We start from the raw sequence: 27,745 nt of genomic DNA, 5'->3' as shown, positions 1-27,745 counted from the left end.
GTAGAAAAATAGAACAGGTATTTTATAAATGAGGAAAGCCAAACAAACAAGGCTTAATTCTGATTAGTAATTAGAGAAATGAAACTATAAATCACAGTAAGATGACAATAAGCATCCACCAGATTTGACAAAAATTAAGGTTGTGACAATTCAAAGGGTTTTGCAAGAGCAACGAGATCTCTCACAAACTGCTGTTGAGAGTATAAAATAAGTGTGATCACTTTGGAAAACCACCCAATATTACCTAGAGAAAAAGAAGATACACATACTCTATGACCAGCAATTCTATTCCTGGATATATAACCTGGAGCAGCAGTTCTCAAACCTTGATCTCAGAACCACTTTACTTTCTTAAAAACTAAGGATCCTGGGGCCGGCCAAGTGGCTTGCTGGTTAAGAGTTGGTTTGGGAGTGCGAGCTCTGAGCAGCAGGGCCGTCAGTTAGGATCCCACATGGGCCAGTGATGCTGCCCTCCACAGCTAAGATGGTGAACAACAGCTCGACCTGGAGCTGGGCTGCTGTGAGTTGCTGGTGACGGCCGTAGGCCGCAGTGTGCTGCCATAAGCTACCGTGAATGGCCGGCAGCCAGCGTGAGCTGCCGTGAGTGGCTGCACAATGGCCAGCGACGAGCGCAATGATCACAATACCAACTTGGACCAGTGAAGCGACATCCTCCACAACTAGACTGAAGAAAAAAAGGACAGCAACTTGTCTGTTCCCTTCCTGGATTCCCCAACTCCCCAATAAAATCTTAAAAAAAAAAAAAAAATGAGGATCCCAAAGATTTTATGTTAGTTATATCTATCAATATTTACCTATTAAAAATTAAAACTAAGAAATTTAAAAAATACTAATTTAAATATATCAGTGATAAACCTATTACAGTAATGTAAATAACATCTTTATGAAAAACAACTATTTCTTACAAAACAAAACAAAGATAAATGAGAAGACCATCATTATTTTACATTTTTGAAAATTTCTTTAATATCTATCTTAATAGCTGGATTCTCTTATCTGCTTCAATTCAATTTCTGGAGGTATTGCACTACATTGGCCTCTGGAAAACTCCACTGTACACTCAAGGGAGAAAGACAGTAACAAAAGCAAGTAATATCATAACATCTTAGTATTATTATTAAAGTAGTTTTAGTGTTGTGGATCTCCTAAATGGGTTTTAGGGATGCCCTAGGCTCCCCGCACAAAGTAACGTGTATTATTGTATGTTGAAGAGCTAGGCTTTGACCCAAGTCTTTTTTTAGTCCAACAGGTTTTCTGTTGTTTTGTTTTCTATTTTCTCAGTATTACTAGAAAATAAAACATTTAGGCAAAAAGGTAAAAATGCTAACTAAACTTTGTCCCAATCACCCCAATTATACACAAATGAACACTTACTGATCTGGAAGGATGGCTTCTCCATCCAAAGAAAACTTTCCTTGAATCCCATGACATAGTTCAGGCGGTACATCCATTGACTGTGGAAAAATGCATTCCTGATTATATACCCAAAAGAAGGGAAAGCAGGGATTCAAACATATACTTGTACACCAATGTTCATAGTAGCATTATTAATAGCCAAAAGCTGGAACAACTCAGGTTCCCATCAACAGATGAGTAGATACACAAAACATGGTATATACATACAATGTACTATTATTTAGCCATAAAAGGAGTGAAATTTTGATATATGCTACCAAATGTATAAACCTTGAAAACATGCTAAGTGAAATGGGCCAGACACAGAAGGACAAATATTGTATGATCCATTTATGTGAGGTACAAGAATAGGTAAATTTATAGAGACAGAAAGTAAAAGGGAGGTTACCAGAGGCTGGGGGAGGGAAGACTGGGAGAGGTACTGTTTAATATTGTTTAATGGGTGCAGAGTTTCTGATTGGGAAAATGAAAAAGTTCTAGAAATGGTTAATGGCGATAGTTGCACAATATTGTGCATGGTCTTAATGCGACAGAATTATACACTTAAAAATCGTCAAAATGGTAACTTTTTATATATTTTTATATTTATATTTTATGAACATTTAAAAAAAGCATTCCTGAATAATTAATGAAATAAATATATTATCTAAAAATACTTGAAGTTTGAAAAAGAGATCATACCTCTGTGGAACCTGTCTGGTATAGCTCTAAAATGAAGTCGTGGAGTGGGTGATGTTTCCCCACAAATAAGACATCACCTCCAAGACTGTTTCTTCTAGCTAAGGGCAAAGAAAAAATAAAGATCAAGCAACTATATCTGCAACAGGAATTTTTATGAGAATAAAGCATCTAAATTTTAAAAAATTATAGAGTTTACAAAAAATAAAAGCAATAGACTTGCATGTGTGATGGGTCTCTGTAGAAGAAAAAAACTTTGACAATAAGGTTTCAAAGATCCATGACTATCAGAAAAAACTATCACTAAAAGATATCTAAATATAGTATTGGAAGATAAGGGACAGTTTTCTTATTTATAGAGAACTCAATTTCTTACTGTAAGAAATATATAAACATTCCCTGCGGAACCAAACTGTATCATCTAATAACAAAGATTATTCTAAGGGTGGCTGATAGAGAAATTATTTCTATAGGTTTATTATATTGGTATTGAATAATTTTCCAACAGAGCCCAGCTTTGCAATTTCCGTATATTTTTAACTATCAGTAGTAATGACAAAATGTCCCTTTTTGTCCAAAATAACAATTCAAAGTTAGCACTCTGAGGGCAAATGTTTCTGTTTTACCCTAACCTTTCAAGCCAAGTTACTGTTACTTGGGGGAGATGATACGAAGAAGGCATAATACCCGCCCAACGCACAAAACTACTTTTGTGTGTGCATGTCATGTAAGAATCAAAAAGTTAAAGGATATTCTTGAAGTGCTGCTTTCTCATAATTTTTTTTTCTTTTTTTAAAAGATTTTATTGGGGAATCGAGGAAGGGGAACAGTGTTGGGAAATTGGGGAAGGGGAACAGCCAAGTTGTTGTCCTTCAATCTTAGTTGTGGAGGGCACAGTTCACTCAGCTTCAAGTCTAGTCGCCATCTGGCTGCCCATTGGCAGCTTGCGGCCACTCAGCTCAAGGTGCCGTATTCAACTTTAGTTGCGGGTGGGCGTAGGCCACCACCCCATGCGGGAGTCGAACCGGAAACCTTGTTGCTAAGAACGCACGCTCTAACCACTGAGCCATCCGGCCACCCGACAGCAGCTCAGCTCAAGGTGCCATGTTCCATCTCACTTGCAGGTGGGTGTAGCCCACTATCCCATGAGGGAGTCCAACAGGCAACCTGTTGTTAGGAGCACATGCTCTTACCACCTAAGCCATCCTGCCACCTTTTGGCAGCTGAGCAGTAGCTCAGCTCGGGCGCAGCTCACTGGCCCATGTGGAAATCGAACCGGCAACCCTGTTGCTCAGAGCTCGCGCTCTTAACCAACTGAGCCACTCGGCCGGCCTGCTTTCTTATAAATTTAACAAACACTTGTAACTTAAAAATTTTTATTTAACCCTCCGTTGGGCGCAACTGATCTCACAGATTCATTGCACACAAATTTTCAAATATCTAACAGTTAACTTAAGTATCGTGACTCATCGTTTCTGTATTTTCCCCATCTACTGTAACCTATCGCCAGTAATGTTTGTGACTTAGTACAGTAAAGACATATTTCATAGCGGCATCTTTGTGTGCACTGAATCTGTGAGATCAGTTGCGCCCGGCAGAGGGTTAATTATTACTCAATTTATGGATAATAAATTTTAAGAAACAAAGTCACTTATAAAATAGAATCAATTATTTATGTTCCCTTTATTGGAAATTTGACAAATAAAAAAAAGGGTCAAATTTGATAAGACAATGTAAAGTCTACGTTACACAAACTCAGTGTTGACCAAGTGGAAGTATAATTCTTACTCTCTTCTGGAGTGAGGTCTGGGTATACTTCTTCTAGGGCAGCTCGCAGCCTTCGCTCATCCACAAATGGCAACAGAGCAACACCTAGGGAAACAAATGCACACCACCCACCCCAGCTATTAGGATCACCTAAATTCCAACTTACCATTGATCCAAATAAACATTTCTAGCAGAGTATCCCTGCTAATATCAAAATATTTTGGAAATGAACTCTACCCAAAATTGAGGTGTGAATACTTCCCACATGGTGGTAGAAGAAAAAAACCATATATTTTCCGTCCTTAAAATGGCTCATATGGAAAGTCATGTTTACTGAATCTTAACTCTCTGATGATAAAATTTTTGAATTAAATGACCAAGTTGCCACCTGGATATCAGTCTATGTTCTGGCCTTGCTTATTAGGATGCCCTTAAGGCAAGCCAGTTCATCTCCCAAGAGTTTGAGCTTATCTTTTGATCTTTCTAAGTCTTGGTTTCTTCTTTTGTAAAAAGAGATCATCATACAACTAAAATACGCAGAACGTCTGTTTAATCAGAATACTTGGAATGTCTTTTCCAGCTCTAAAATTGCATAGTATTCTGTTTACATTTTAAAACCTAATAATTTATATGTAAAAAAAATTTTAGAGACTTGCTCAAATAACTTTGGGGGGATAGAATAGTAGATATTCATTTTTAGGCTGAAAATTGTCCTCTTCAGTGTGCTGGAATTAAGGTCATTTACTTACACATACATGCATAATTTTCAAAGAAGCACAGCAGTAATACAGTATTATTAGGAAAATACCCGAAGCGATTGAAGCTATATACATTCTATTGTAAACAGTATAAACAGTATTTTAGCTAAATAAAAATTTTAAGATAAATAGGAAAGAAAAATGCTAATTAGATCTAAATAATTTTGAAACTATTGTTACTCAAAACTGCCCTATTTGTGATAAATGCCTTTAAAAATGATGAAAAATGAAAGGTTTCCAAGCTGTCATTAAATATTTAGCTACTGTATTTCAAAGTTAGAAAAACGTTCAATTTTACTACCTAGGAGGATATTTTTTTAAGTTAAAAAGAAATTAAGTTCCAGTGTGAATTCTGAAGGGCCTAAAATGTGATTTCAAGGATATGAACATCTATCATCTGAGTCAGGATATTTCAATTACTGGTAAACATTTAAATGGAAAAAACCTAAGGAGTTTCAAGTTTTCTTTTGCATACACTTAAGAAAATTTGTACCACGAAAAACTATAACATTATCTAGCTTTTGTTTACTACCTAGTAGATACAGGATATAAACTAATTATCAGAAAGACTTTCCTACAATATCAATTCCAGAAGCTAACTCCAAACAGTAAGCAATTTGCAGTGCTAATAATGACAGCAATAACGTTACCAAGAAAGAAAGCAGTCCTACTGGCCAGAGTAGGAAGGAATGCCTTACACCCATATGTGATCATGGTAGTGCCTGAGTGTGAGCTGATAGGAAAAATGACAATAGCAGCTATTCTGAGCACTGATTTTCTTTCTTACAGGCGTTTAGCTCATTTAATCCTCTCAACAATGTAGAGGTAGCCCAAGTAGTGTAATACCAAGGTAAACAAAATGATCAGACTCTCTGGGTTCAGATCTCAGTTCTGCCACTGTGTGAATGATAAAGTTACTTAAATGCTCTGTTTATGTATATAACACATAGCATTCGAAATAACTATGCTATAATCCTCTTATATATACTAAGCAAATATTCTGAAAACACATTGCTATTAGTACATATAATGTTGATAAGTACATATGTTCAATAAATGTTGAAAAAGTACCCGAAGACTTTATCTTCTACCATTTTAAGATGTGCTCAACTTAGGCAAGAACTTAAAGTATTATCATTACCTTTGATAAGTTTTAAAGACATACATGTATATGGGGAAATAACTATATTTTCTAATAGTACTAATTTTATCTCAAGAAAGGTGCATTCTTGTTACAGTCTAATAAGTAAAAATATTTATATAAATTATTATATAAAATATTATAGGTCTGAGCTGAAACCCATCTTAAAATTAATTTGGAATCTCAAGGGACCCCAAATAGCAAAAACAATCTTGGAAAAGAAAAATAAAGTTGGAAGACTCATACCTCCTGATTTCAAAACTTACTACAAAGCTACAGTAATTAATTAGTATGGTACTGGCAAATGGACTAATTAAAATAGTATAGTACTGGAATAAGGACAGGCATATTGACCAATGGAACAGAGAGTCCAGAAATAAACCCTCACATATACAGACAAATGGTTTTCAACCAGAGGGCCAAGACAATTCAATGGGGGAAAGCGCAGTCTTTTCAATAAATGGTAATGAGGAAATGGATGCATAAGAATGAAGTTGGACCCTTACTTTACACCATACACAAAAATTAACTCCAAATGGATCAAAGACCTAAATGTAAGAGCTGGAACTATAAAACTCGTAGAAGAAAGCACAGGAAGCTTCATGACAACGGATTTAACAATGATTTCTTGAATATGACACCAAAAGCACAGGCAACAATAAGAACAAAATAGTCCAACAAAAATTGGACTTGATCAAAATAAAAATCTTTTATGCATCAAAGGACAGTATCAACAGAGTGAAAAGACAATCCACAGAATGGGCGGAAATATATGCAAACCGTATATCTGGTAAGCGATTAGTGTCCAGAATATATAAAGCATTCCTACAACAAAAACCCAATTCGAAAATGGGCAAAGGACCTGAATAAACATTTTTCCAAACAAGATACAGAAATAGCCAATAAGCACATGAAAAAAATGCTCAGCATCACTAAACTTTAAGGAAATGAAAACCAAAACCACAGTGAGATACCATTTCACACCCATTAGGATGGCTCTTATCCAAAAAAACAGAAACTAACAAATGTTAGAGAGGATGTGGAGAAATTGTAACCATTGTGCATTGTTTTACTTTTCCTCTGGACAATTTATACTACAATGATATCGTCAGCAAGTCATCTGCATTCTTATATATTGACTTATTTAACATATCCAAGCAAGGGCTCATTTAACACTTACATAATTATATTTATGAATATTTTAGTTTACCACCTCCCATTCTTCCATACATCCTCTCCTTCTAATCAAAACATCTTCCACAAAGCACCTTCAAAACGCTCTAAGACCCCAATTCATTTGCATATAAAAAAATATGACCACAGAGCACAACACTTACATAACCCCAATGAGTTGCATTTCCCATTATCATCCCATTAAAGTAATATGAAATTTTAGTTACTACATAAACCAAAAGTCAACCCTGTAAAATCTCACAAAATGATTTTCAATTTGTAAATTATCATTTATCTCCCTTTGCTCCATAATTCTCTTTTAACCATTTTACTGGTCATTGATGGGTACCACAGGGAATAATCAAGGAAAAAGTGAAAACATGATTTTACCAAACATGCTTATTATCCTAGAATATATATGGTGGAAGATAAGGTTAAATGATTTGCTGAAAGGGGCTTTGGTGTGAAACAATACTTGGCTTAGTGTGTGAGAGACTATGGTGTTTTACAATCAGTAATGATCACACATTTGCTGAGTGGTAAACAGCACCTTGAATTTAGTACTGATTTTATATTGCCATTCTTACAAAATCTCTGAACAAAAGGAATGAGAAAATAAATAAATAAATAAGAAATCAACTTTAATGATTAATGCCTAGTATTTAAACTAAATTTCTAATACATTTTTCAAAAGTCTTCATGGAGTCTAAGTCATTCTCCACACGGACACTATCATGTTTTTATATCTCTCAGCAACCTAACAAGGCAGCAGTGAGCTGCTAACTGGGAGCAAATCTCAAGTCTCATGAATTAATCACAAAGGAGACAAAAGATATAATGATTAATCTATTTCAACCCAATTTTCTATCAGAATGTTACTGTTTAAATTACTATTAATCACTGGTAATCCTAGGTCAAAATGAAAAACACAATTTTCACATATAATTCTTAAAATACTTATCTTTTACAGGGATTCCTTCATCCCATAAATCATGTTTGCTCACTTTTACCAAAAAGAAAACAATTATTTTAACAAAAAGGAACCATGTCTAAATTTTACCTTGCCATGCATATTTCTTCCCATTCAAATCAATAGCAAAATCTTCAGGGTAGAAGTCAATTATACTAGAATCCTATGTCAGGGAGAAAAGTAAAGATTCAAAACAAAAGTCACATGTTGCTGTTATATAGAATTTGATATAACTATCATTCAAGTTATGAAGTCTGATGAGAAAATGAGATTTCACTCCTTTTAAAAACTGTTAAGATATCAGGTCATTAATCCCGGGTCTAGTAAAACAAAATCAACAATGTTATTTTAAATGATGAAAAAAAGGCATTATTATAGAATCATAGAGCTGACAACTGTGGACCCAAGACTGAGTGAAGAGTTCACTGATTGTAATAATTCCTATTTCCTGGCTAGGTCTCACTCCTCCTAGCTAGCACACAAAAGCTCAGGGGTGAATTCAGGTACATCAGTCTTCTGAGTTCTGGTAGCCACCATACAGGGCTGGAACAAGTAAAAATAACGACAAGTAGGCTGAGAACAAAGCAACTATTATAAGAATTTCTCCAAAACACAAATCAATTTTACTGGGTAGGGTATTGATGACAAGGAAAGCAGGGGGGAAAAAGTAGTGAAAAATATAGAAGAACTCAAATACTTTTACTTTGTTTCTGCACTTCACTAGTTTCAACTGAGATGCAAAAGCAACTGTGATTAATGTTAGTAAAACATATGACAAAAACCCAGTTACCAATACACTCAAAATACTAAGACTCACAGGATCACTCATGAGCTTCCGCCATGAAGGAGGTAGAAAGTTACCACTTGCAGCTGGAAAAACTCCCATAAGTTGTTCCAACGGTTTAAACTGCAAGGAAGAAAAGTTTACGATAAGACACACAATTTTTATCTAAGCCAAAATTCCATGAATTTTAAAGCTCTAAATAATCAAGCTTACCGGTTTAGTGCCCTTCTCAAAATCAGAAGGCATGTCTGCAATACCTTCAAAGTCTGAAGCAAATGGGGCATAATGGAATGGATAATACCACTTCCAGGAAGCACAGCCCTGGAATCATTAAAAACAACAAAAACAAAAATCTACGTTAACAATAGTCACAGAAAAACAAAAATTAGACTGTTAATCTATAATATTCTATTTATAAAACACATAATTTCTAGTATATATTCCATACATTAATTTTTTTCCACAAGACCTAAAAGTTGTTTGGATTATATCTGAACTTTTTATTTTATATTCATGGATCCTTGATTTAAAAAATACTGCTGTGAGCTCTGAGCAACAGGGTCGCCGGTTCGATTCCCGGCCTGAGCTGAGCTGCCACTGACCTGCCGACAAGTGGCAGGATGGCTCAGCTAAAAAAATAAGGCCGAGTGGTGCGTTGGTTAAGAGCTGGCTTGGGATGCCAGAGGGCCCCGGTTCGGATCCCACATATGAGGGCCAGTGACACTGCCCTCTACAGCTAAGATGCTGAACAACAGCTCAACCTGGAGCTGGGCTGCCGTGAGTCACCGGCGATGGCGTAGGCTGCAGCCCCTGCTGCAGTGGGGTGCCATGGGCTACCGTGTGTAGCCAGCAGCCAGCATGAGCGGCCAGCAGCCGCTGTGAGCGGCCATCCAGAAGCCGGCGACTGATCTGCCTCACCCAGGAAGAGCGCAATGATGGTGCCAACTTGGGCCAGTGAAGCAACGTCCTCCACAACTAGACTGAAGAACAAAAGGACAGCAACTTGTGTGTTCCCTTTCCCCCAATTAGCCAGTGCTGTTCCCATCCCCCAATTCCCCAATAAAAATCTTTAAAAAAAAATAAATAAATAAAAATAAAAAATACTGCTAAGCATCTTTAATATAATCAGTTAACAACAAACTTTACAGACATAACTTGGTCAAGATTTTTTATCCTTAAAATGTGTTTGGTGACATTTCTCTACAACTCTAGAGCTGTTACTATCAAATAAAATGAAGAGAAATTGCAGCTGACACTAACTTGAACCTATATGTGGGTAAGGGACATCACTAAAACAGTGACTGAGAGTAGAACAGCCAAAAGTTTCATTTTTACAATTCCCTATTATATTTTCATGTAACAACTTGCTCTTTATTATAAAAATATTTAAGTAAATCCATCAAAATGAAAACAAGAACAAGTTATACTCATAGAAAAGAGGAGTCTTTCATACATGTGTTTTGATTGTGTGCCTAGGGAATTAAAATCTTCAGGAAGGAGTAAAACACAAAATTAGAGTATTTTACAATCAATACTGTATTACTGTTAAGGGCACTAAATTACTTACTACTTACCTACAAGCTTCATCTATTCCCAAGTCACACCAAACCTATCTTGCTTTACTCTCCAAGCACAAAACCAGATATTATCAGTGTTACATCCCTATATGTCTTACCAGCATTTTCCAGGCTTTGTCCTTTGTTCAGTCATTTAGTGACTGTCTATATTAATCAGTTATTTTTTATTCCAATTAAAAAAATCGAACCGGCATGATTAAATGATTAAAAAACTTTAATCATTTGAAAGACGAAGTACATTCAACCACATTACTTAACGCTGAAATCCTTTAACACAACAAAAACTAGCTTTGTTTATATATTAACATCTATGGAGCTTTACAAACAAATATTATTTAAATAATTAAGGTAATGAACTTCTAAATAGGAAGCTTAAAAAAGTGAGTCTGGGTTTAATTTCCAAATACAGCTTAATAACACATTATTATAGAACTTACTATCTTCCTAAAATGATTAGCTAAAGCTTTAGAGGAAAATATTCTTTTTGTACCTGGTAATAATATCGAAGAACCCAGCAGAGCCCTTCAACATAAGATTGTACAACTTTACGACGAAATTTCTCATCAGCTGCATCAACATCAAATTTGTTCTTGTAGTACCGCTGTTTCCAACCAGCTTCCCATAGCCTAAAAACCAGTCAAAGCCAGTTTATGTTGAATAAATATACTTTCAGTAACGGGCTACTAATTTATCACCCAAATCAATTTATATTTAATATCCAGGTAAAATGTAAATTAAATAGTAATGCTAACATTACTGTTAGCATTTAATTATTTCTAAATTCATTTAATTATTTCTTAAAAGTTCACTTTCACAGGATTTATTATCATGTTAAAGATAGCTAAAGATAGCTAAACAACAAAAACCCAAATAGTGATTCTAGTAAGCCATCATAAAACTACATTTTAAAAAGAGAAACCATTAAAGTAGGTACAGAACATTTGTTTGTTCATATTTTCATACTGTTTTACATGTTTTTGATTGTGGAACAATACTAAAACTACATTTTAAGATTCAAATACTGAAAATATTTTATATAGATCAAGTTCTTCAGTTTATTAAAATATATGTAAACTATACAAAGAAAGTCAAATTACTTTTCAACATAATGACTTGCACGGGCTATTTTTTAAAAGGTTATAAATGGTTTATAAAAGAATAATCTACTCTTAGGTATCCATCCAGAGAAACCCAAGATGCTAATTCAAAACAATATATGCACTCCTATGTTTACTGCAGTGCTATTTACAATAGCCAAGACTTGGAAACAATGGAAATGCCCATTGGTAGACAAACGGATTAAGAAACTGTGGTACATTTATACAATGGAGTATTACTCAACTATAAAGAAGAATGAAACCTTACCATTTGCAACAATATGGATGGACCTAGAGAACATTATGCTAAGTGAAATAAGTCAGTTGGAGAAAGACAAATACCATATGATCTCACTTATATGTGGAATTTAAAGAGCTCAATAAATGAGCAAAGTAAACAGAAATAGTCTCAGAAATATAGAGGAAAAGCTGATGTTTGCTAGATGGGAGGGAGGTGGGGATGAGGGAGAAAGGGAAGGCATTACATAGCATAAATTGGTAACTATAATATTGCCACAGGGATATGAAAAGACAGTTTGGAGAATATAATCAATAATATGTAAATATTCTGTAGGGTGTCAGATGGACATACATGTCTTGTTAGGGAGACCACTTCATGGACAGTGTGGAGGCTTGACCATTGCACTGTACACCTGAAGCTGAAGTTGAATAATACTGTATGTCAACTATAATTTAATATATATATAGTCACAGGATGTGGAGTATAGTGTGGGGAGTGGAGTCAATGGAATTGTAATAGATATGTATGATGTAGGGGGGAGCGGTAAATAGGGGGAGGGGGATTGTAACTTTGTGAGGGGTGAAAAGTGTAACTATTGCATTGTTTTGTACACCTGAAACTAATAAAAAAAAATAAAATAAACATTAAAAAAACACTTATTGAGAACTTATTGTACTCCATTGCCACTCAATATATAATGTTTGAATAAAGAATGAAATGAAAAAAAAAATAATAATCTAGGAGCCATGCAGAAATTATGTGTATACCTACTCTCTCTATCCTTGGGCCCTAATTCTTTCAGATAACAGTTGTTTTGGTTTAAGGGAAGGACGCACACAGATGTATGAGGTGTGATCAATAAATACAGTGAATGCTTAAATGAAAAAAAAAATTACAGTGAAAGACTCATTGCCATTATTCCCTCAAAATACTCCCCCTAGCTTCAAATACACTTATCCCATCATTCTTGCCACTTTCTGAAGCAGTTCTGGAAGTCCTCTTTCATGAGTGTCTTTAATTGAGCTGTCGTGGCTGCCTCGATGTCCTGAATTGATTCAAAATGTTTACCTTTCATGGTCACTTTGACTTTGGGGAAGAGCCAAAAGTCGCACAGTGCCAGACCCAGTGAATAAGGTGGATGAGGACACACTGTAATGTTGTTGACAGAAATTGCCAGACCAGAAGCGATGTGTGACACAGAGCCTTTTTGTTGAGATCACAAAATATGGTGAATGCTGTTGTCAAGTGCTATCCAACAGAAATGCAGGGATCTTTAATATGGGAAGCAGCATGTCAAACCTTAGTAACAGTGTGTGACAAGTTTCATCTTGTTTGGTGCAGTCAGTCGGGTGTGAGCTACAGTTGAGAGGAGTGTTTTAAAGTGTGTCATAAATCATCCTCCATCGTGACAATACTCCATGTCACACATCACTTCTGGTACAGAGATTTCTGTCAAATAAAAACATTACAGAGCCGGTCAAGTGGCTCAGTTGGTTAAGAATTGGCTTAAGAGCACGAGCTCTGAGCAACAGGGCCACCGGTGCGATTCCCACATGGGCTAGTGATGAGGAGCCCGAGCTGAGCTGTCACTGAGCTGCCAACAGGTGGCAGGATGGCTCAGCTGGTGTAACAAGATTGCCTGTTGGATGGTAGCTATGCCCACCTGCAACTAAGATTGAACACAGCACCTTGAGCTTAGAGGCCACGAGCTGCTGACAGGAAGCCAGATGGCAACTGGCGCCCTCTACAACGAAGATTGAAGAACAACTTGGCTGTTCCCTTTCCCTAATTCCCAACACTGTTCCCCTACCCCAATTCCCTGATAAAATCTTAAAAAAAAAAAAAAATTACAGTGTGTCCTCATCCACCTTATTCACCAGATCTTGCACTGTGCAACTTCTGGCTCTTCCCCAAAGTCAAAATGATTCAGGACATCGGGCAGCTACGACAGCACAATTAAAGACATTCACGAAAGAGGACTTCCAGAACTGCTTCAGAAAGTGGCAAGAGTGATGGGATAAGTGTATTTGAAGCTAGGGGGAGTATTTTGAGGGGATTAATGGCAATGTGTCTTTTACTGTAATAATTTTTTTAATTTAAACATTTACTGTTATTGTTTCATCACACCTGGTAACTATGTTCTGCTAAAACTGAGAAGCAAGTCAATCAATTCATTAAATTATCACTAATCACTGAAAGTACAATGTGAAGAACCACATTTTCAACCAAAGTAGATGTTTTTGTAAGTACTCTTTTCTCATTCTCTAAAACATTTAAATATTTTATTGAAGGAACACAAAAAAGGTAAAGAACACTTAAAAAAAAACAAACCCCATCAAGACAGATGAAGATCATCAAGATGATTATCCATTAAAGGGCTATTTTCTACCATATACCAGATCTTATTAATTATAGTTATGTTACAGAATATACCATACCAATTTTAATTTCACACACACACACACACACACACACACACAAAAAAAAAAAAAAAGAATTCACAGAACATCTAGTAGAAATATCCACTACACGTAACGCGGATTAGCACTATTTTATAGCAAATATCAATGAAATACATGCTAAGAACCCCAAACATTTCTTGATAGCATTTCTACCTTGATTATCCTCAGCAACAGGATTAAACAATAAAGTATTAAATAAATCTATTTTAACTATTTAATCTAAGTTAACTATTAAGCTGGTATTGATCATGATGGCTACACAGTAAAAGGAAAAAAAAAGTCTAGGAAAAAAGTTGTTACAGAAGCAGAGAATAAAAACTCAGATCAGGTAAATGTTCAATCACAAGTCACTACAGATCTCAGAATCTGACATCAAAGAATGTTAGGAAAATGCAGACCATACATGACACTTAGAAAGTTTCTAATCATAAATACAAACATGTCATCCATGTCCTATAAAAGCAGCATGAGCTGTGGACCACTATTGTTTGTTTAACGTTGAAATATATCATTTTCCCAAATTCTTAATGAGTTACAATTATTTAGATTGTTGGCCTTCTGTAGTTGGGAGCCCAGGCTTCAAAGCGGATTTAATTACACAAGAGGCTGTCAATCTAATGACCTCAAACTTCTGGATAAATTAAAGAGTCAAAAGTTTCGTATTATAAATATTAAATATACAGTAAAAGGAAACTTCTCTGCCATGAAACATAACTGTGCATATGCAAGTTTGCGGTTATACATATTTATTTCTTAACCAAATAAAACTTTTGCATATTTGAGGAATAACCTTTTCAACTGAGAAGATGAAAGCAAACTATATTAAGTATCCAAATGTAACTGAACTTCCTAGTTTAAGCTGCTTGAAAATTTAATCTCAAAACAGTAACATTCGGATCACATAGCCAGAGCTAAACACCTCATGTCTAGCCCATGTAGTGCCTGGTCTCAGAGGGAAAAGTGGTTTGGAGGACAAAAACCTGCATGCATACTAATCTAGATATTAGGTTTAACAGCTATAGCTTACACATCTCACTGGAATTCTGATTAGTCTAACCCTCCACATTAATTACTAGTGGATAAAAATATTAAAGGCAAGTATCTGAAGACACTGCTGCTCTAAGCTAAATAGCATTAATTAGGCCACATCTATTTCAGCAATTTGCTAACAAAGTACTACTAAAAAATGGCTTCACCTGACGTTATCCTCTGGCTCAGGATCACTGTCACTGTCTTCTGCTTTTCTCTTAATTCCTCCTAATGGAGATGGGGAGCCATCAGAAGTGAAACTCGTATTAGGAGATACTGAAGGACTCTGCAGACAATTACAACATTACAAGAAAGGATTTAATGATTCATTTCACATAAGAAGTTACACACAACTTCACAGTTAATACATTTTTTAACGCTATCAAATGGATATGGTAAATATATTTAGAAGGAACAAAGACGGATCTTGGCCTACTCCACCTCCCCCCAAAAGAGTACCAAGCTTCCTATGCTTAAACTCAAAAACAAAATTTGAATACTTAGGGTACAAACTGCTTCACAATTAAAAGGAAAATTTTAATTTTATAGGCTTTTAAAATTATAGGATTTGAATTATTTTTTTTCCTTTGGTGGTTCCCTGTTATAAATTCACAATCACTTTCTACCAGTCATATAACAAAGTTGTAAATGAAAAAAATATATATATATACATAATATATAAATAATACATCAAAACATCAATGCTAGTGAGAATGAAGTTAAATGGTAAGTGTTCAACCTAGTATAATCACTCTGGAAAGCAACAGTTATTAATGAGACTGCCAGATACCTGTTAAATTATTTTATATATACTGTTTTAAAATTTAATGTACAAATAAAAATCTATTAGTCATCTTAGAAAAATGCAGATTTTATTATTTCAGACTTGGATACATACCACTTTGAAGTACTATCTTAAAGTATTATCAGTATTATCTTCCCTTTGTACCTAATTCAATGAACACAGCAGCACCCTAAAGTACTTTAATATTTAAGTAAAAAATTACAATCTTCTGCAACTTTAGCTTTATGTTAAATGACCAAATACCTATGTGGCAGAAAAGGTTTCCATGGTAAAGGTTTTCTTCTGTCATTCGCATCGTATGAGATATTTTAAGTAAATTGAATTATTTTTAAATTGAGAGGCTCTTTTTTTTTTTTTGGCTGAGCCATCCTGCCACCTGTTGGCAGCTCAGCAGCTGCTCAGCTCAGGCCAGGCTCAGCTCGGGCCAGGAATCGAACCACTGTTGCTCAGAGCTCACACTCTTGAGCAAGCTCTTAACCAAGTGAGCCACTCGGCCGACCCGAAAGTCTCTTTTAATGATACTGTAACTAAAACCTTAGCATGAAGGTAGCTCACAACACAGTCCAAGAAAAGTTACAACACAGCAAAATTATATTTCATAGAGCTTATGACACTGTCCTTTTAAAAATGTATAATATAAATTTTATTCATGATACTACATGGCCAATACTGTCAAAAAACAAAAACAAACAAACAAACAAAAAACCCCAACAAAAATAAATCCAGGAGGGCACTGTTGTACTTGGAAAATGAAACAGGTATTTTAAGTTAGAGAGATCTGGGTTTGAAATACCAAGTCCTATATTTACTGGCTGTATGGCCCTCGGCAATTTATTTAACCTCTGTCAGCCTGGACTTCAAATGGGGAAGATAATGTTCTATGTCTATAGGTTATTGCCAGGATTAAATAAAACAATATGTGTGAAAGATCAATAGCGTACTGCCTGCCTGTTATATGGTGATTAACCATCCAGTAGGTCATCACTATTATTTTTTAAACCCATCCTTAATCCATTTGGATTAAATTATGAGAATGATCCTCCTAAGTACAGAGAAGTTGTAAAAAGCAAAATAACAAACAAGATATAAACTCTGTCTTTAGTTGACAAAAATAATATATCTTCAAGGAAAAAAAAGAGGTGTATGCTCTTCAATACTAAATCTCCACTGCTCTCCTTTCTGCTCCATTTCTACCAACAATTCTTTCCTGAACATAAAAGATTCATACCAATTCAAATTTCTTCATAAAAAACTGTTTTTTGCAATTCAATTTTACTAAATTGAGAATGGCTGCAGATGGAATGAAACCATATTTCAGAATGTAACATTTAAAAACACATATGTATGCGGAAACAAAAGCTAACAGAACATTAACAATGCTGACCATCAGTAGACACTAGCTGACCACTGGAGAATAATATACCCAAATATTTAGAAAAAATAAAATATAACCCTAAACGCTCCCTTTAAATTAACTGTTAATTTGGCTTCATGATTTCCTTAAATTTCGAATATTCTAGAAAAAAATCCCTCTATGCAAAGCCTCCAACAGAAATAATTATGTCAAAAAGAATTAAGACAGGATCCAGTAGGCAACCTAATCACCAATCTCACAATTCCTATTCCCACGGCAGACCTTATTAATTAACAGTGGGTCTAGTCCCATGGAGCCTGAATATAACACTGGAATCCTTCTCAAAGCACCTTAGCTGGCAAAGTTTAAACCTATCTGCCTCCCTGAAATTAAAAGTATTCTATTATCAACAAGGTGTTTGAAAATAACAGTCAGTCTCAGCTCCATTCTGAGGGGACTATAGTCATTATAATCTTCAATGATGGGTATCAGTTTTTTCTATTCTACTCAAGTGTATCACTACAATCTCCTTCACTGATCCTCCACATTCCCCCTCTGTTAATGGTATAATAAGACAAGAAAAAAAAACAAACATAAAAAAAAACACACCAGAAACCCAGGCTGCTTCTCTCAAGAGGTGAAAAATCTCAGTTTTCAAATTCCAAATCTAAGGTCCTAAAACTTCGAGGTGTGAATTTATGGGAATATAAATCCAATCAGTCTCATGATATGGCAAAAATTCTGCATATAGGACAGCCTTGTAATAAGGGATTTGAACATCAATAGGATATCTATTAGAATAAAATTTAAATACTAAACTTATGCAATTACCTTGGATATATCATTAGCAATAGTTTGCATTAAGATACCAAGCCTTACATAATATCTTGCCTCCCTCTACAACACACTCTTTCTCATGCCTACTAGCCCTAAATAAGCAATAACTTTGATTATCTGCTGTCTGTGAATTTTAGCTGACAAACTGTCTCCAGTGCCTTGCCACATGCTCTGAGCTCATGGTCTGTTGCCACTATTATAGGAAGCTGAGTTGGAGGGTGAGAGTTTAGGCAGTAAAGAGTACCTGTATATGATAGACTGAGGTATACTACTCTGCAAAATGGCCATGTTTGATCCCTGGAACAAAAGAGGAAATAGGCAGCAAAAGCCACCCTCCTCTCTTGCCCCAACTATGAGACATTTGGATGTTCCCATCATGCTTCTACCACCATCATCATCCAGTGCCTTTGGGGCAACAGGGAAACACTGTGGCCCATTTGCATTACAGAATCACTGTAGCCACTTAGCTATCTGTATTTACATGCATTTTCATCTTTTACATCATTTAGATATTTTCATATTGACCAAAATGAATTTAACAAAATTAAAACTATCTCAAGGCAAAAGAAATTGAAAAAAACTATAAAACAAAACAAATCCAGGCTAAGTGATAAAACTCATACACAACCGCAAGGAGCCACTTAGTCACCACTCTTCAATGCTACATAAAAGTAAATCACTTACAGAGTTATTCTGCATCCTCATTTCATAGGCTGCTTGTCTCGGATTACTGGCTACTTGAGAACCTGGTGAATTTCTTGAACCCAAGGCATGAGGAGTTAATATTCCACCAGGAGTGAAAGCTGGTTGATCTCTCTAACATAAATAGAAATGAATGTAGAAATTAAAATTAAATCACAATCCAGTTAGATGACAGGAAGAAAAGAGGGCAATAAAGAGAGTCCCCACTATAAATACTTAAAAGATGAAATAGATTGCCGTTAACATTACAGGGCTGTCAACACTTTGATTTGATGGTAACTTACACTGTAAACAATAGTCTGTAATATTAGTAACTCTGATCTAAAAGTACATATAATTCACTGTTCTGATATACACAGAGAATCTGTTCAAGTTTCATTAGGCTATTCTGTTTACTTACAATTTCAGAACACATGTGAAGCAGTTTTAGCAAATAAGTACAACTATTAAGGTAAAAAAATAAGTGAAAAGCTTGATTTATACTTAGGAATATGACTTTTACTTACCCTTCACCTTGCTAGACTTTAACTCTTTCTTTCTAATTAATCAGAGCTATGATTATAGCTATAATAGGACAATCATGGCTTACTGGTAAAACAAATATTTTTTAAAACATAATTATATATAAGGTAGAAAAAAATAATTATATATAAGGTAGAAAACAAATATGCCCCTCCCAATCTAAGTGTTTCTGAACCTAACTGCAATAATAAACTCTACTTTTCTCCCTTCTAGATTGCTGAATTGCTCAATTCCAATAAAATATAATAATAAAAGGCAGCCCCTAAACTCCATGAGTTTAAAAATCTAGTAAGGAAGACAAGAAAAACAAGAACTACAAAAGTCAAGTGACCATAAAGCATGCAATTAAGTATGAAAACAATTATCACAGCAAGAAGAACCAGAGGTTAAAGAAAAGACTGCTCAACCTGGACTACAAGCAGAAGCAACATGGAGGCCTTATGGAAAAGGTGAGACGTGAGGGGAGTCGTGAAGTCAAAAATCCATTTAGAGGTACCAAATGAAGGCAATAATCTGAGTCTGGGTGGGACATCATATATTTAGAAGACAGCAGTGGTAAAGCTGGGCAGCTAGAATTCAACCAGATCATAGTGCGCTCTGCATGCCAGACTAAGACAGAAAAGAATTCTGAGGACTAAGGAGTCTCTAGTGATTTCCGAGTAAAGAAACAAGTTTCAAGTGTCATGTTCTGGGAAGATTAACCTGACAAAGATGTAGACAGAATGTAGTAATTTTCGAGACAATACAAAGGGTTAACTCTTTTTATTACAAAAACAATATCTGATTAGTGTAAAAAATTCAAATAGCTAAGTGCCACCTGCCCCCACCTGTCCATCAAGTATATCCCTTCAGACTCCAGACCTGAGAAAGGACTTGTGTAAAACGCACACCAGAATTCTTTCTCCAGATAAGAAGGCAGTTAGGTGAACATTATGTCCCTAACAAACTCCTACTAGATAAGGAATAAAAACCTATTATAATGAACATCTTCCTCCAAACTTGTAAACTTCTGCTATATCTTATGAAATTAATTAAAACTCACCTTCATTCTCTTTCTTTTTTCTTTCTGTCGTCTTCTAAAACTGTCCTAAAAGTATAAAATCCACATATTCTGTCAAATAATTACACAAAAATGTAAGAGTTAAACATTACCAGGAATGATTCGGGAGACAATTAAAGTTTTAAAGGAAGACCCCAGAAACTTAGGTACATAATTAAACTAGGCAGTGGACTATATGTTTAAAGTTGCTTATCAGAACTATAGATGGATAGAGCATTCTATATTCAGTTTAGATACAACTTAATTATTTCCTCTTAATTTTTTTCAGATAGTTTCTGACATCATTTCAGGAAAGAATGAAAGAGTCATGACAAAGGACCATTGGTTTTACCCTGGAGTGAATAGGCTGCCATTATGGAGAAGATACAAGTAAGTAAGAAAACAAACAATTCTTAAGTTGTAGCTAAATACAGTTAATAATCAAGATGTCAATTTAAAAAAATCGGCAAGGCTATTTAATAACGAGCCTGTTACCTAAAAAGGGCTTGACAGTTCCTAACTCTGTAACATGTATGACACAGTGGGTAAAGAGAAGCAGGCTCTATGTAAACACTACCCTCACCCCAGGTTCCAAAAAGTCAATCTAATGAAAGAAAGGAAATTCAGATATCTGCACTGCTTATTCTGGGCCATTTTAACTCACAAGAAAGGGTCCAGTCTGCATTGATTCTTCCCCTCCATCCATTTTCAAAATTTAGCCATGGTTTCAACTGCACAGGATTTGGGGGTGATCTTGCTCCCTACCAACTGTTTGCGCTGTTCTTCAAAGGCCTTCTTTACCTGGATGTTACGCCTCCCATGCTCAAGTTTTTGTGACTATCAAGGCACTGAAACGACAGCTAAGGTGTCCGTGGCTGCTGCTGTGGCTGAAAACAGCGGCCACCTGGTACTGTACTAACCATCAGCATACTATTGGGTTGTCGGAAAAGTCATGGCATGTTTGCTACAGATGGCACTAGTTCATTTTTGGAAGTACTAGAGTCATTCGCATCTATGTTATTGCTATGTTATTTCACAGCTGACAGTTTTAGCTTCATTAAAAAAAAAATTGAGCGACTTGGTTGAGTTTTGGAGATTTTACAAGTTGAAGATGGAAGACCAAACTGTGCATTTTTGCCATATTTTACTCTTTTACTTCCATAAAGGGAAGAACGTGCGTCAAGTTTGTGAAAAGTTGCATAAAGTTTACGGTGACATGCTCTACAAGAACTTCAGCACTAACAATGGTTCATGAAATTCCGTGCTGGTGATTTTTATCCCAACGACGCTCCTCGATCAGGGAGGCCCGCTGAGGTTGATGACGACAAAATAAAGGCAATGATCGAGTCAAACCCATGTTACACGACACGAGAGACTGAAGAAACATTGAACATCCATCATTCAAGCGTTCACAACCACCTGAAGAAGCTGGGATACGTAAGCAAGCTTGATTTTGGGTTCCACATTAACTCAAGTTCATTTGATGGCATGTATACACATCTGCAATATGCTCATTAAATGTGAGGAAAACTATCTTTTTTTGAAGCGACTGATAACTGGTGATGAGAAGTGGATTGTTTACAACAATGTGGTGCACGAACGGTCTTGGTCCCGATGTGATTATTCGCCTCAAACGACATCGAAAGCAGACATTCATCAGAGGAAGGTTATGCTCTCATTGTGGTGGGATTTTAAAGGTGTCGTGTTTTTCGAGCTTCTACCAATGAACCAAACAATCAATTCAAATGTGTACTGTTGGCAATTGGACAGTTTGAACCAACCCGTCATCCAGAAACGTCCAGAACTTGTGATTTGTAAAGGAGTTGTGTTCCATCGTGACAACGCGAGACCACACACAAGTTTGATCACCTGTCAAAAATTACTGGAGCTTGGATGGGATGTGTTGCCACACCCACCATACTCGCCTGACCTTTCTCTGTCAGATTTCCACTTGTTTCACTCTCTTCAAAACTCTTTGTGTGGTATAATGTTCAATTCAGATGAGGCTGTAAATCAGCACCTTGTTCAGTTTTTCGCAAATAAAGACAGGTCCTTCTATGAATGAGGAATTATAAAGCTCACTGAAAGATGGCAAAAGGTTAGCGAACAAAACGGGCAATATATCATTGATTGATCTTTGTTCTTCATGTAAATAAATAACCTTTGAAAAACATAGACAAAATACATCATGACTTTCCGATAACCCAATAGCTGCACTTCTATCCCTTCCAAGTCAGTACTGCCAACTGCAATATAACGTCTTAACAAAATTTGAAATTTGTGCTTTCTGCCAGAGAGGGACTGAATATGGGATACATGGTGACTGGCTACCTTAAAACCTCCTAAGATATGAAAACCACCAATTTTTAATCAAGCTTTTACCTCCATCTTTAATGAAGTTTCTCTTATCTAGGTCACCAATGACTTACACACTGAAATCCATTACTCAGTTTTCGGTCTTTATCTATGACTCTTTCCTTCTTGAATCATGCTCTTCACTTGGCTTCCAGGACACTACACTCACCTGGTTCTCCTCTTTCCCTCTTGCTGTTTGCCCTCACTCAACTCCCCAACCTCTTAATGTTGTTGTTCTTCTGAGCCCGCTACTTGGACCTCTCCACTTCTCTATTTTCATGGCAGTAATCTAGTCTTATGGCTTTAAATACCACCTATATATTTATAACCGTCCAACTGGGATCTCCTTCCACTCAGCATCTCCACTTGGGTATCTCAAACTTAATATCTCCAAAATGGAATCCCAACCCCTGCTTTGCACCTCCCAGGCTTCCTCATCACAATTGCTCAGACCATTTTTCAATAGCTGAGAAAAAATGCCTATAGACATCGATAACTTTCCTTCTCTCACACCTTGCATTTAATCCATCAGCCAATCCCACTGGTTCTATCTTCAAAACATTCAGAATCCAACTACCTCTTGTCGTCTCCACTATAACCACACTGGCTCCCTTGGATTGGGCTCGCTGCTTCCATCTTTGCCTTCATACAGTTAGTCTCAACATGGCAGCTTGAGAGATCCTTTTACAATATGTCAGATTTTGTCACTTTTATACTCAAAACCCTCCAGAATGAAAGCTAAAGTCCTCATAATGACCTACAGCGTCCTACCAGATCTGGCCCTCCATCATCTTTCTGACCTCTTCTCCTACTACCTTCCCTTTGCTTCCTCTGCTCCTGCTCATTGTTCTGTGAACATCCTGGGTATGCTCCTGCTCCAGAGCCTTTCCACTGACTATTCCCTCTGTCTGAAATGCTCTTCCTGCAAACATCTGCATGGTTTATTTCCTCACATCCTTCAGGTCTTTGTTCAAAGTCATCTGTTGGTGCGGCCCTGTCTAGTCACCTTTTCTAGAACTGCAAACTTCCCATCTCCACCTTCCCAGATATTTCCTCACATGCTTTAATTTTCTTCATGGCACTTATCACTAACACATTACAGTTTACTTAGTTTTTGTGTTTGTCATTCATCTCCCCAGAAGAATGTCAGCTCTTTGAGATCAGGAATTTTGGTCTGTGTCTTTGTTTGTTTGTTTGTTTTGTTGTATCAGTAACACTCAGAATGCTATCTGGCACATGCTAACACTTAATAAATATTTTTTGAATAAGTGAACATTTACAAGATAAGAGGCAAACATCAAAGCTCATAAAATAAAAAGCATCACCTTTCTAACCTAACTGCTCAATTTTAATAAAAAATATTGATGTATTCCTTTTCTAGTATTTATTCTGCTGGTCAGTTAAATACCTATTCTAAGGGTGGTAGTCACACACAAGAAGAATATGTCCATCTGGATGGACCTCACTGATCTTTAATCTTTTTGTGCTATCAACTCCTTTAGAAATCTGTCAAAAGTGGAATCACTTCCCAGGAAAACACATACCCCCATATATTTTTATACTGAATTTCTGAGGGTTCATAATTTCCCCACCCCCACCCTGGATGCCCAACCATGCTGACGGATGTCTTATGATGTCAAGAACACCAAAAAATATACAAAGTTTTACAATGCCCTCTCTGCTAGGCCAGCTAGAAACCATATTACCTAAACCTGAAGCACTCTGGTATCTATGAAATCCCATACATCCTGCTCTAATGACAAATATCACCAATAGCTAATAGTACAGAGTCTGCTAAAGCCACATAAAAAGACTGTTCTAAGATGAGATTCTTTAGCCAAGTAGTATACAGTATGTACAGTTTTTTCTTAAACATAAATGGCAGCAGGTCAAGTAGAACCACTGTAATTGTTAAAGACTTAGTTAAAAATGGCTGTTCTAGTAGATATTTGATATCCCAGGCAAAGTTAGTTCTGTTATATGAATTTTACATGTGAAAAATTCTTGCCATCACAGAAAAAGATTACCAAGTACCAAAGGCTTTGGAAAGAATGCTTACAGTTTACTCACTCTTTTACTTAAATAAGAGACCACTAGCTACAGTATATAAAATTGAAGAAAATATGAAATCTTGTCAGATACAATGACATGTATTAATCTGTCAGGAGGTCATGAAACAATACAGCAATATTATGTTGCTATTTGCTCAAAATAGCCATATGACTTTTTGTAGAACAAGTTTTAAGAGGATTTTCTTCACTCTCTAAGAAGCTACTACTACTCGCTCATTTTACCCATTGCTTGCCTCCCTTGCCATTCCCCCACAATCACCCTCCAACCCACTCTGCCTCCAGGATGCTACCCCTTTTCCCCATTAACACACCAGCTCCTCTGAACCCTGGCTGAGGACTAGGGGCCTGTCCATCTCTGACATCTCAGGCAGTACCAATGGCTTCTCCTCTCTTCAGGGAGTTCCTCCTATCTCTCTAGAACTGGCTCTTCTTTCTCCTTAAGTGTCCACACTTCTCAAGGTTTCTGTTGGAGGCACTTTCACTCCATATAAGTTCCCAGGGGTTTTCACACTTATGACTTGAAGTACCTCCCAGCTAATAGTTCTAAAATTTCCTTTCAAAAAACTCCTGGCTCAAGCTTTACACACATCCATCAAATTGCTTCATGGACTTTTCTCCTCTCAGGTGTCCTGAGTGCTTGAGGTGTCCCTCAAACTCAGTACAGTAGTAATACCTTGGTTTGCAGGCATAAATCGTTCCGGAAACAAACTACTTGTATTGCAAGGCATCACTCATTTACCATGTTAAAATGTATTAGAAATGTTTGCTCATCTTGCAGAACACTCGCAAACCACATTACTCGCAATCCAAGATTTTACTCTCCAAAATGAAACTCGATTTCTACCTTGTCACCACCCTAACCGGCTATACCCTCAGTACTTGCTATCTCAGTAAATGGCAGCAGAAAACTCCCAATTGCCAAAGCCAGAAACCTGGACTTTTCACCTAAGCCCTCACCCTACCATCTGTAATCAATTTCCAAGCACTTTTTTTATTTCCTTCATTTATGTTTACATTTCTTACTCAGAGCTGCAACCATCTGCCTTGGCTGATACAATCCAACCCACACTCCCTATATTTTATTACCAAAGTACAGAGTTCCTAGCTCTTAACCTGTTTTCCAGAGCATAAAAATATTTACTATAAGCATAGCAACCACTAGTTCAACCCCAGCATCCTTGTAGCCTGGAACCCTCATTTTATATCCTATTGAGTAGACAGGGGTTTGGGTTTATATCTAAATTAAAATTATGAAGAGTGAAAAAAAATATAATGCAACTCACACAGTGTGCAATATAATTCCACATAGCAAGCATCATAACCTTTATAAAATAATGAAAGCACTGACCACTCATGATTACATTAGTGTTTTATATTCTATAATGATAATAACAACACACTCAAAGAGGTTAAAAGTACAATCACAGGATCTTCATAGCCTATTAGAGACAGGGGCAATTTAGCTACTGCAATAGAAACACTTTACCTCATCATCCTTTCTCTTTTTAAAAATGCTATCCTCAACTTCACCAACTGCTAACATGATCATCTGTACTCTTTGCAGATTGACATAACCACTTTCTGTAAGGTAACCCTGTAAGTGATAAAATACATGTAAAATGATCTTCTTATAAAAACAAATATTTCTGTTTTGAAATTATTCAAGAGTGAACTTACCCCAGTTTTGTGTACCACATTTTTGTATATGTTAACCAAACGGTCAATTGCACCTTCCCTGCCACCAGGAAACAAACAGTATGTATTAGGACCAGTATGCATTGTAAAGGCAAAGAGGCTAAAGCAATAGTTTGAAAGACCACAGAAACACACATACCTAATCTCTAACGATGGCAGGTGAGGAAGGAAGTCATTTCCCACAAAGAAGCACATGAAGACCCAGTCATCAATGCTCCTCTCAATATCAAATGTGAACGGTAGGCTGGCCATAGTGAGCTCTCTTTCCAAATACTACAACCAAAAAGGAATACTGCCATTAAAGCTATCAAAAGGCACCCTGTTTGAGAGTGCCGATGCCAATGATTATTGCTACATACCTCACGAAGAACATTAAGACGAAGAAAGATAAACTCTCCCTCTGCACAAGGAAGACTATCTGCAAGTTCATCATGCTGCAAGAAGGGGAGTAAAGGTTAAACAAGTCTACTCTAAATCATGTAGATTTTTTCAACCAAATAAATGTGGCTTTTTCTCAAGTAAGATCCATTTTCATATTACAATTATTAAATTAAAAAATTCCCCAAACCGTTTTAAAAACAAAAATTATCCATAATCCCAATCACTTACACCAGGGATCAGCATATATATATATATATATATATATATATATATATATATATATATATATATATATATATATATATATTTTTTTTTTTTTTAACAAAGGCATAATCAGCGAATAGTTTAGCCTGTGGGGGTGACATATGGTCTCTGTTGCATGTTTTATTTTGTTTTTACAACTCTTTAAATATGTAAAAAAATCAGTCTTAGCTCATAGGCCAAATACAAAGGGCTGTAGTTTGCCAACTCCTAACCCACACTCAACCAATATTATTATTTTGATGTAAATGCCTCTAGATCCTTCTCTGTGAACATATAGTATATTTCCTACCTGTTTTTTAAGAAGAATAACCATTTGAAACAAATGACTTCTACAAACAAATCATGTTCAATGGGCATTATTACCCATAATATCCGAGTTTCATATAGATATATCAGAAAAAGTGGAGAATAGAAAGAATGAGTGTGTGTATGCTTTTGAATGTGTTTCCTTTAAAGAGCTTTTAAAAATCTCTGTGAGGGGTAACAGAGCAGTAGATAAAAATCTAATCAACCGTAGTCTTCTCTTTATCCATTTAAAAAATGAGGTAACCTGAATATACTTTTGCCATTGAACTGTACACGTAAAAATGGCTAACACTGTATAT

The 27,745-nt window shown here is 36.1% G+C and overlaps 1 protein-coding gene across 1 annotated transcript in view; it reads right to left on the bottom strand.

The window, feature by feature from the left end:
• The window catches only part of XRN2 (5'-3' exoribonuclease 2), a 99,448-nt gene that overhangs the window by 48,315 nt on the left and 23,388 nt on the right, over window positions 1-27,745 (bottom strand). Inside the window, exons 10-23 of the mRNA XM_019628173.1 lie at window positions 26,855-26,929; window positions 26,635-26,768; window positions 26,478-26,535; window positions 26,287-26,394; window positions 20,377-20,421; window positions 18,795-18,926; window positions 15,282-15,400; window positions 10,776-10,911; window positions 8,922-9,029; window positions 8,742-8,831; window positions 8,015-8,087; window positions 3,904-3,987; window positions 2,119-2,216; window positions 1,396-1,475 (exon numbers count right to left, since the gene is read on the bottom strand). Of these exons, the coding sequence (XP_019483718.1) occupies window positions 1,396-1,475; window positions 2,119-2,216; window positions 3,904-3,987; window positions 8,015-8,087; window positions 8,742-8,831; window positions 8,922-9,029; window positions 10,776-10,911; window positions 15,282-15,400; window positions 18,795-18,926; window positions 20,377-20,421; window positions 26,287-26,394; window positions 26,478-26,535; window positions 26,635-26,768; window positions 26,855-26,929 (1,340 nt within the window). The remainder of the gene's footprint in view (window positions 1-1,395; window positions 1,476-2,118; window positions 2,217-3,903; window positions 3,988-8,014; window positions 8,088-8,741; window positions 8,832-8,921; window positions 9,030-10,775; window positions 10,912-15,281; window positions 15,401-18,794; window positions 18,927-20,376; window positions 20,422-26,286; window positions 26,395-26,477; window positions 26,536-26,634; window positions 26,769-26,854; window positions 26,930-27,745) is intronic.

This window comes from Hipposideros armiger, unplaced genomic scaffold (assembly GCF_001890085.2).
Source record: "Hipposideros armiger isolate ML-2016 unplaced genomic scaffold, ASM189008v1 scaffold_752, whole genome shotgun sequence".
Lineage (NCBI taxonomy): Eukaryota > Metazoa > Chordata > Mammalia > Chiroptera > Hipposideridae > Hipposideros > Hipposideros armiger.
Note: the sequence above shows the minus strand (reverse complement) of the source record. Positions and strands in the feature narration are given on the sequence as shown.